Here is a 10,206-nt window from a genome sequence, read left to right as displayed (position 1 = left end):
GGCACCCGCATCGACTCCAGCTCCGGCCCTGCTATCCCGGCACCGACATCAGTCCTCGGATCCCGGCACCGGGACTGGCCGGCCTCCATCAGCGCCGGCACCGTCACTGTCGCTGGCACCGGTTCTTCTTCCCCGGCACAAGGTCCGGTCCCCCCGCCGGCACCGGGATTGACCCCCCCGTTATCCTCCCCCGGCACTGAGACCGGTCCGACTCCCCGGCATTGCTCGTCCTTCTCCATCACCGGGACCGACCGACCCTCCCCCGGGGCCCCCCGGGCCCCCCCTCCTGCCGCAGGTACCGGCGCTTCGGGGCCGGGGCGGGCGGCGGGGCCGGGGCAGCCCCAGTTTCCCCAGCAGGATGGTGGGTTGGCGGTGGTCGGGACTGGGGGTCCCCCCAGGTACCCCCGAGGCTCCGGGGATGGGTGCTGGCACAGGCTCAGCGGGGACCCCCAGTCCCGCCACGCCGGGAGCGCAGAGCCGGGGTGACCCGTGGGGACCCTCCCGCAGGGGGATGCGGGGACTGATCGAGGTCCCTGCGGGCACGGGGGGTCCCGGAGAGGCGGAGGCAGCAGCCCGGCGTGTGGCAAGGTGAGGGCTTTGAAGGTGAACCTTGGCAGGTTCTGGCCAGGATGAGCTGCTGCAGCTCCTTTCTCCTTCCAAAAACCAGCACTACAAGTCCCTTCCTCCCTAGTTTGTCCAGGGACCCTCGGATGAGTCCCCGGGCTTGGGCTCTCATGGAAATGGCACCTTCTTGGCGCAAGAGGAAAAATTTTGGCGCCCTTTGGGCACGAGCCGAGGTCTGTCCCTGCTGCCCTGCGGCCGCAGCGACGCGCTCGGACGGATCCCCATTCCCTGATGCCAACGGACGTGTCCCTGGGCCGGGAGCTCCCCCGGGGGCTGCGGGACCCCCGCGAGGGGCCGGCGCCGGCGGGGCTCCTGCCCGCTGGGTGCTGCCGCTTTGAATTAGGTCAGGCTTCATCTCGGGCCGGCTGAGCTCCCGCTCCAGCCCCGGGGATTGATGACTCGTGGCAGGAGCCCGGGCAGGGGGAGGAAGGGGCTCTGCCAGTGCCCCATGGGGAACAGGGAGCCGGGAATGTGCCATGCCACTGCACGGAGAGAGGGTGATGCGATGTGCTGAAAGCACCTCCCGTAAGATCCACCGAGATCAGAGGAGTAGGATGTCGGGAAAAGCTCCAAATAGACTCCAGGGCCCTGCACACCTTCAGGGCGTGGATTTCCAGCTGGTGGAAGGAGCCGCAGCAGCCGCCAGGCCCTGGGTCTGGGCAGCATCGTCCATCCAATATCTGCTGCTCACCCAAATTCCCATGGAGAAGCTCTGCCGGTGCGAATGTGATGAATGTAGGAACTGGCTGGATCCTTCCCCAGGGCTGGGAGTTCCCATGAAGGATGTGAAAGTCTCGGGAACCATGAGCAGAGGATGGGAATGGTTGAAACATGGGAGTGAAGCAAAGTCCATGGAGAGGCAGAGCTGGGCTCAAACTCTGGGACTCAGAGTGGTGGAGAGGCTTTGGGAGTGGGTCCTGGGGCTGGCTTGGTCTCAGAATCCCACTGGAGCCATTCCAGCGGTGCCAAAGCCCGCCTGGCTCCTCACTCCCCCAGCAGCGTGAAATCCACTCCAGTATCCACCTTAAAACCCCTGAGAAAGAGCAACATAATGTGGAAGTGGGAGGCAAGGACAGAGCTGGGATCCTGCACTGCCTGAGCCATTGCCTGAAGTGACATCCCGAGGCTGCAGTGAGAGCCTGGTGCTCCTTGATCTCGGGATAACACGGAGCACTCCAGGGGCAGTGTCACAGCTGGGTTCTGTGCCGTGCTTTGTGGAGATAATTGGAGAGGGATTTCCAGCTCCTTTGTCTGGGCGAGGAAAGCCCAGCCGAGCAGTGCTACCGTCACCTAATTAACCTGAGGGCTGAGGGAAGTTAATGTTTCAATTAACTCTCCCTGATTTGACAAACAGTGAATGCCAGCCAGGCAGTGCCCGCTTGGGAGCGAGTTACAGGGAGCATCCCCCCGTGCCATGCTGGGCCAGCTCCTGCTCCTTGGGCACGTGAAGGGAGTATTCCAGGGGGAGACACTCTGAGACACCAGCCCAAGCTGGGCCACAGCTTTTCTCTGTGGAATCCAAGCCCTGAACATGAACCAGATCTGGGAGCAAGGAGCAGAAATTTGGAGCTGGAATCCAGTGGAGACACTTGCTGATGGTTATGGCTTTGATGTTTCCAACTGCAGCGAGGGGGGACCCAGTCACTGTGTCCCTGCCCTGCAGAGAAACCCTGGACTGGATGTCCCAAGAACTGCTCCTCATTGGAACATCCAACACAGCACTGATTCCTTCCAGGTACCACCAGGGCTGGGGGGACACCCCCGAGAGCTGTTTGCTGGAGCCTCCAAAGCCACCATCATCCCCATCACTCCACCACCCAGCTGAGCCCACCCAGCTGCCCCCAGCACTTGACGAAAGCACTTGCCAGGACCCTCCTATCCAATTTATCCTGTAAAGAGCAAAAAGATTCCCTCTATCCTGCGCAGGCACAGGCTGGGGATGAGCTCCGGGCTGGGAGGTGGGTTTGTGCTAGGGCACCTCTGCACTCAGCATTTGCCCTCTGAAGCCTGAGCCAGCAGCAAAGCCTCCCCCAGGGCTGCACAGCATGGACCCTCCATCTCGGGGTGCTGGTGGTCCAGCCATGGCACCCAGTGGGGTCCATCCCCAGCACCCCCTCCCCAGAGGTGGCTGTTCCAGCAGCGTAGCCCCTGCAGTACTCACCATCCCTGCCAGAGGAGAATTCCCATACAAACCCAGGCTATTATTATCTCTGTCTTCCACCGTGCTAATGGTCTCTCAGGAAACAGACTTCTTTTTTTTTTTTTTTTAGCTTTTAAAACCCACGAGTAGGGGAGCAGTGGGAGCAGAGAGACGTTAACGGCAGAGGGGAGCTCTAAGCCCAGAGCAGGAGAGCTGGTGTCCCCCTGACCCAGCAGGCACAGGGAGCAGTGGCCAGGCAGGACCTGCCAAGGACCAGCCCCGGGGCGTTCTGGTAGGAACAGCCAAGGGTGATGGGCAGAACTGGGGATACTGGGGGTGGCTGTGGCACGGGGCCACCGGTAAACCTGCATGATGAGGGGCAAGGGGTGTCCTGGCTTCTGTGCTTGGGTGGGGGGTGAACAGGGCCCTGCAGGATCAGGGAAGGGATCCCTTGAAATCATAGAATCATGGAATGGTTTGGGTTGGAAGTGACCTTAAAGGCCATCCAGTTCAAACCCTGCCATGGGCAGACACACTTTCCACTAGACTAACTCCCCTCTCAGGCCCAGCTCCATCACTCATTTTCCTCTGCTCTCTCCTTGTTTGGCTGCTTTGGTGCTTTGCCGGATGCCCTGGACTGTTCTGTCTGCCAGGGGTGCTGGTGGTGCCAGTGCTGCCACAGCCCTGCCCACAGGCTGGATGGCACCAGCCCCCCAGCCGGGGTCTCTGCTGGGTGCTGGGACCACAGGGGCAATCACCCATGGATGATCTGGGGTTAACAAGTGGCTCCTGTAAATCAGAAGCAAAGCGAGAGCCGAGGAACGTGAGATTATATAAAGGGGGCTGGAGGCAGCTGCGGCACAGCCTGTAATTAATTCCTGGCACTGAGGAGCTTTGAAGATCCAGGGCGGCGGGTGTGAGGCAGCCCCAGGGTTCCTGGGATGGCATCCCTGCTCCTGCAGCAGGGATGCCACGAGGGGAAGAGCCTGAGCACCCCTCGAACCTGCTGGGAGCTGGCTCTGCAGAGCCCAACCTGCAGGTCCATCCTCCTTCCCAGAATCGCAGAGGGGGCACAGCTTGGGAGTGGGTCAGCCCTTGGCTTTGGCAGGAGCACAGCCATGAGGGATCATGGTGGCTGCTGGGGACAGGACAGCACTTAGCCATGGCCAAGGACACCCTCAAGGCTACAGAAACTTTGTCAGGGAAACTTTTGTGCCCCTCCAGTAAAACCAGAGATTCCCGACCTGCAGAGCATCCCCACACTGCACTGGGACCAGAGCTCGGACTGGCTCCATTTCGGGTTTGTGCAGTGCGTGAAGAGGGAGCCAAACCACTGTTGGCTATGCCAGAAACCTTCAGAGGAGTCAGGGAGTCCTGCCTGCTGGCCTGGCATCCCTCCTCACAGCCCCAGCACTTGCACTGGGACCAACAGAGTGTCCTGATGCAGGAAAACCCCTCGCTGGGCTGTAGACCTGGTTGGTGGTTTTGGGTTCTCAGAAGCCCCGTTGCTAATTGCCTGCCTGAGGTTTATCCTCCCTATTAGACGAGCGGTTCCCCACACCCCATCGCTGAGCTCATCTTACGGCGGTGCCTCCTCCATCCCATCCCTGCCGGGAAGCCCGGGGAGAGCCACAAGCTGTGTGCCCCAAGTGCATCCCGAGATAGGCTGGAAGGCGCCCAGCCCATAGCAAAGGGGTCCCCGGGGTCAGCCCCCTCCCGCTCGGGGCTCGTGGCAGTGCTGGTGGGGAAGGCAGGGCTGGGGCAGGCCCGTGCTGTGCCCTGAGCTCTCCCGGGGCTGAGCCGACCCCTCTGTTCCCCCGCAGCGCCGTCGGCGATGCGAGCGATGGCAGACCAGGCTGCGGTGGCGGCGGACGCCTCTCCAGCCCTGGCACCCTCCCCGGGCTCACCTCGGCGTGGGGACACCGATGGACTCACACCCCATCCTGCCGGCACCAGGGAGGACACTGGCGGGCTCCTCCCCACCACGGACGGGGACACAAAGCGTCCCCCCTCGCCCCAGCCCGGGGGGATGCTCCTGGCCGACCTCCCGCGGGCCCCCCAGCCCCGGCTGAGCCCCGCCAAGTCCCGCACGGCTCCGTCCTCGCCCAGCATCTCCCCGTCGGAGAGCCGGGCCGCCCTGCTCCGGCTGCGCGAGGCCAGGCTGGAGGACACGCGGAGGCGGCTGTCGGAGGCCGTGCAGGAGCCCCTGAGCCGGCTCAGCCGCCTCATGGCCGAGGAGAGCAGCCCCCCGTCCCGGGCGAAGGAGCCGGGGGGCAGCCCCGGGACACCGGGGGGCCGCGGGGCCGGGGGACGCCGGGTGCGGGACTGGACCCCCTGGGAGCCCACCCTGAACTGCCGCTACGAGATCTGCTCCTACGGGGACGTGATACAGGTGGTGGAGGTGGCACAGCGGGATGCGGAGCCCCCGCTCCCGCCCCCCGAGGAGCCGCCGCCGGCACGTTCCGGGGGCGCAGTGCCGGGCAGAGCCCTCGCCTCCATCGCCCTCCTCGCCTACGGCTACTTGGTCCTTCCCCTGCCGCCCTACGCCGCCGGCCTCTGCGTGGGGCTGCTCTGCGGGCTGCTGCTGGGCTTCCTCGCCATCCTCCTCCTCATGCCGAAGGCTCCGCCGGCCACACGGGGACCCTGGGGCCGCCTGCGCCCCAGGCTGCTCCCGGGGGAGCCCCGGGAAACCCTCCACCTCCAGGTAGGAGGGGGGGGCCTGTGGTGGGGGGCTGGAGGGGATCCCAGGGTTGGAGGTGCCCGTGGTGGGTACAGGCTGCTGCCCCCATGGCACAGTGGGAAGCTCCGGCTCCCTCTCCCTCCTCCAGGGCTGGATGAACCAGCTGCACGTCTACGACCCCGAGCTTTTCCACCCCTCGCTCACGCACTCGGTGCTCGCCGAGCTGGACGGGGCCACCCTCAAGCTGTCCTACCCCAAGAGCAACATCCCACGAAGAGCCACCTTCGAGGAGGAAATCCTCGACACTCCCTTCGTCAGCCACCGCTGCTACGACCTGACTGATGCCAAGGTGAGTCTGGCAGTGCCCAGGACTCTCCCACGGGAGACTCTCCCACTCACCCACGCCTGGCCCGGCCTCACCCCCGCTCTCGGTGCCACAGGTCTTCCTGTGCCCCCCCAGCCTGGCCCGAAAGCGGACATGGAACAAGAAATACCCCATCTGTGTCCTCCTCCCCGAGGAGGGCAGGAGCAGCGAGGAGCATGACACGGAGCTGCAGGGGGATGAGGGGACAAAGAAGGTGCCACTGTCTGGGCAGGACATCCCAGGGGACGGCAGGGAGAGGTGCCTGTACCTATTTGGGAGGACGGGGCGGGAGAAGGAGGAGTGGTACCAGCACCTCGTGCAAGCCTCCCGTGGGACACCCAGCAGCCACGGTGACACCAGGGCAGGTGAGGTGTGGCCATCGTGGCCTCTGCTCTGTGCCAGGACCCATCTGGGTGGGAGATGCACATGTGCCCTTGTGGGCAGCAATGGGCATGGGGGGATTTAAAAGCCGTGTGGATGTGGCAATTGGGGACATGCTCTAGTGGTGGTCTTGGCAGTGCTGGGGGAATGGCTGGACTTGATGACATGAGAGGGCTTTTCCAACCTGAGTGACCCTTGGATTCCATGTCCCCAGGCGTGGGACCAGCTCCGCAGAGCAGCGGCAGCAGCAGCGGAGGGAGCACCGAGGACATTTCCTCTGCTGTCCCACCCAAGGATCTGTTGGGAAGTGTGGAAGAGATTTATCTGGATTACAACACCTACATGGCCCGATTCGTGCCAGCACAGGGAGCACCCAGCCCAGACCAGAGCCCCTCTCACAGAGCTCTGGGCAGCCCCACACCCACCAAGGTGAGTGGGACAAACTTGGCACTGGGAGCGGGACTGATGGACCCTGCGTGGAGCCACTGCCAGGCTGTGCTTCATCCCCTCCCTCCTGGCACCGGGGTTGGAGCAGCCAAGCCCTGGGGCAGGGGAACACCCGGGCAGCAGGTCCCACTGCTCAGGGGGCCACCTCCCTCCAGGGGCCCGTGGCTCCTGTCCCCCCACAGCTCGGCGAGGACACGGGTGGGCACGGCGAGGCTGGCATGGCCTGGATGAACGCGCTGGTGGGGCGCATCTTCTGGGACTTCCTCCGGGAGCAGTACTGGGCAGAGCAAGTGTCCAACAAGATCCAGAAGAAGTTGAGCAAGATCAAGGTGAGAGGCAGGAGCATCCCAGCAGCTGGGGGAGCCCCGTCCCCAAGGCCCCACAGCAGGTGCCAGGCTGCAGTGACCGTCCCTGCGGGGTTTCCCTCCATCAGCTCCCGTATTTCATGAATGAGCTGACGCTGACAGAGCTGGACATGGGCACATCCATCCCCTTGGTCCTCAGTGCCTCCAACCCCACCATAAATGAGCGAGGTAAGAGCCCCCCAGGGCTGGCTCCACTGCAGCTTCACTGAGGTGCCAGCCTGGTACCTGAAGCACAGAAGTTTTGGCAGGTGCACAAGCAGCTCTGCCCCCGTGGTGCTGACCTGGTCTCACCCTGTCCCTCTCCCTGGCAGGGCTCTGGGTGGACATGGAGGTCACCTACAGCGGCTCGTTGCAGATGACGCTGGAGACAAAGATGAACCTCAGCAAGCTGGGGAAGGAGAGCACTGCAGAGGAGAGCGGCCCGGCAGAGGCAGGCATGGAGGGGTAAGGAGGCTGTGCATGGCTGGCTTCATCCTCCCCCTCGTCCTGCCTGAGCAAGCCGAGGGGCTGCTGGCCCAGGGCACCCCCGTGATGCTCCTCGGGGCTCGCAGGGCCAGGCCCCGGCTGATCCTGCTGGCAGACAGCGACGCCGAGTCCTCCAGCGCCGGCTCCTCCGAGGAGGAAGATGTCACTGCTGCAGAGCCCATGGGAGCCCCGGGGGAGCGGGTCCCCCCGCCAGGCACCGAGGGGTAAGGGGGTGTTGGGGGTCTGTGCCACGAGGGGCACGGGGAGGTGCTGGTGAAGTGCTACACCAGCACAGGGGCACAGGGACGATGTCCTTGGGAGGGCACACAGCACATGGTGGCAGCCCTTCAGAGGGGACCCTGTCCCTGTGGGATGCCCTGGCAGAGGGATGGGGGACCCTGAAACCCCGCAGGGCCCTGGGTCTCACCCTGTGCTGAGCTGGGGCTGCCCTCGCTTCAGCCACGTCAGTGGCAACAGCACCAGCCGGAAGATCCTGCGGTTTGTGGATAAGATCGCCAAGTCCAAGTACTTCCAGAAGGCCACAGAAAATGAGTTCATCAAGAAGAAGATCGAAGAGGTTTCCAACACGCCGCTGCTGCTGACGGTGGAGGTGCAGGAGCTGGCAGGAACCTTGGCTGTGAACATCCCCCCGCCACCGACGGACCGAGTCTGGTACCAGCTCTCCTTCCCCCCGCATGCACATCCTCCTTCCAGCTCCCCTTGATCCCTGTGGCTCCAAGGAGCCAGCTCCAGGGCTTTGGGATCACCTGGGGCAACAGCAGCCTGGGGCTGTTCTCCCAAGGGGACTCACTGACCTCAGGCTCATTTCTCTGAGTCTGCACCCAGGCCAAGGCAGGATCTGGGGACAGTGAGCTGCCACCTCCTCCCTAAAACCCAGCAGTGGGACCGCCTGGGCTGTGCCACATCTTCGAGGCGTGGTGCTTTCTGCCTCTCTCCTTTCCCCCCACAGGTACAGCTTCCGAGTGCCGCCCCAGCTGGAGCTGAAGGTGTGTCCCAAGCTGGGCGAGCGGGAGGTGACGTTCCTCCACGTCACCGAGTGGATCGAGAAGAAGCTGCAGCACGAGTTTCAGGTGCCTGGGTTGCTAAAGAGCTTAGCAAACCCTGCCATTGGGTATAATCAACCTCAGTTTGGGCCAGTTGTCTCTACAAAAAGCCAACATCTGGTCTGCACTGTCCAGCTTTGGACAGTCAAGAGAGAGAAACCAAATAAGCAGCTCCAGGGCTGGTGCTCTGAGCATGACAGTGCTTGAGGAAAAGTGATTTCCTCCCTTTTGCATCCCTGTCACAAGCAGGGGCACTCGGGCTGTCAGCCAGTCCCAGGCATGCACCCCCCAGAAGGGCTGAATCCACCCATCTGCTCTGGTTTGGGGATACTTTGGAGATTTGCCACCACAAGGGTTTGTTTTCAGCCTCTCACCTTTGAGACCTCTGGTCAAAGAGCAGAAATATCCCCACAGATATTTAGGGCTCCCCAAAGAGCTGCTCATTTGGATGATTTCAAAGTGCTTGTCCCTGCCCTTTGCTGTGAACACCCATGAAGCCATAGGGCCAAGAAAAACTGTTCCTTCTTGTCCTCACCCCAATATCCAGAGCTGAGAACCCCCTGGGGCTGCTGCTGAGGGGGCGGGAGCCCAGGACCTGTTCATAGCTCTGGGCTCTGACCTGAGCGTGGCTCCTGCCAAGCCACCTCCAGGCAGTGTCCCCAGGCAGGGGAGTGGTGTTCAAACCCACTGACTTGTTCCTCTGGGTCCCTCTTTCAGAAGGTTTTGGTGATGCCAAACATGGATGATCTCATCATTCCCATCATGCGCTCCGGCCTGGATCCTTGGCCGCCCGCTGCGGGACTGCCACGGGACCTGCCAGCCAAGGGGGACAAGAGGCTCTGAAGCACATTCCCAGGGGCAGGGACACTGCATGGAGCTCAGGGACCTCGCTGGGACAGGGGGACAGCCCTGGCTGGGCCTGGATTCATCCTCATCCTCTGCTTGTGCAGATGAGCCTCCTCCTCAAATCCTGCAAGCACATGTTCAGGGCAGAACCAGGCACAGCACAAAGGAGCTTCTGCAGAGCCAGGAACTTCATGCCCGAGGTTCCCAGGACTCCTGGTCAAGGAGGCAGCTCTGGACCAGTGGAAGGCTGGGCTTCCCACTGTCTGGTTCCCAAAGAAGGTGCAGGCCACTCAGACCGGTTCTGCACCAAAGGAGTTGGGATCATCACTGACTCAAACATCACAGCTCCAAACATCCCACCCTCCCCACAGGCAGCTGGACTGCAAGGAAAGCACGGGTGGGAAGTGAGTCCAAACTCAATAAATCCATCGCTGCCCAGCCCTGCCTAGCAGCCATCTTGTTGTGCACAAATCCCCACATCTGCCGAGGATTCCAGCTGGGATCGGGGAGGATTTGAACGGGGAAAATTCCATGGGTCAAACCTTCAGCTCAGCAAAACAGTGCCTGGGTGAGTGTGTGAGAGGCAGTGAGGGGAGAGACTGGCAGGGACACTGGGCACAGGCAAGTCAGAAGGCCCAGTATTCCCAGTATTCCCAGTGGAAACTGGGACAGAAGTGTAGGAGTGCAGGTACCTGCTCTGCTCTCCTCTGGAAGGAAGTTTGTGGTAGTTTGGGTGAGTGAGAAAAAAATCACTGGGAAAAGGAAAGGGAGGACCTAGAGGCCAGAGCAGACACTTGGCTGTCCCAGTTAGTCCCTGTCCATATGGGCCA

At 62.5% G+C, this 10,206-nt stretch overlaps 1 protein-coding gene across 1 annotated transcript; it reads left to right on the top strand.

The window, feature by feature from the left end:
- The first annotated feature begins 3,926 nt into the window (after positions 1 to 3,926).
- On the top strand, positions 3,927 to 10,095 carry LOC108501299 (testis-expressed sequence 2 protein-like). The gene is made up of 12 exons (XM_017823038.1): positions 3,927 to 3,987; positions 4,588 to 5,468; positions 5,593 to 5,793; positions 5,885 to 6,173; positions 6,404 to 6,618; positions 6,819 to 6,965; positions 7,070 to 7,169; positions 7,313 to 7,445; positions 7,553 to 7,690; positions 7,926 to 8,138; positions 8,437 to 8,557; positions 9,248 to 10,095. The coding sequence occupies exons 1-12, from the start codon at positions 3,927 to 3,929 to the stop codon at positions 9,371 to 9,373; spliced, it is 2,625 nt and encodes an 874-aa protein (XP_017678527.1). The 3' UTR covers positions 9,374 to 10,095.
- Positions 10,096 to 10,206: the final 111 nt, after the last annotated feature.

This window comes from Lepidothrix coronata, unplaced genomic scaffold, assembly GCF_001604755.1.
Source record: "Lepidothrix coronata isolate B3197 unplaced genomic scaffold, Lepidothrix_coronata-1.0 Scaffold101, whole genome shotgun sequence".
In the NCBI taxonomy this organism is placed as follows: domain Eukaryota; kingdom Metazoa; phylum Chordata; class Aves; order Passeriformes; family Pipridae; genus Lepidothrix; species Lepidothrix coronata.
This window is presented reverse-complemented; position numbering and strand designations above follow the sequence as displayed.

Excerpts from the sequence above, each read along its gene's own strand:
- LOC108501299 (XM_017823038.1), top strand. The coding sequence starts at position 3,927 with ATGGCCAAGGACACCCTCAAGGCTACAGAAACTTTGTCAGGGAAACTT. Across the intron at positions 3,988-4,587 it reads GAAACTTTTGTGCCCCTCCA|CGCCGTCGGCGATGCGAGCG; the intron begins GTAAAACCAGAG and ends GTTCCCCCGCAG. Across the intron at positions 5,794-5,884 it reads ACGACCTGACTGATGCCAAG|GTCTTCCTGTGCCCCCCCAG; the intron begins GTGAGTCTGGCA and ends TCGGTGCCACAG.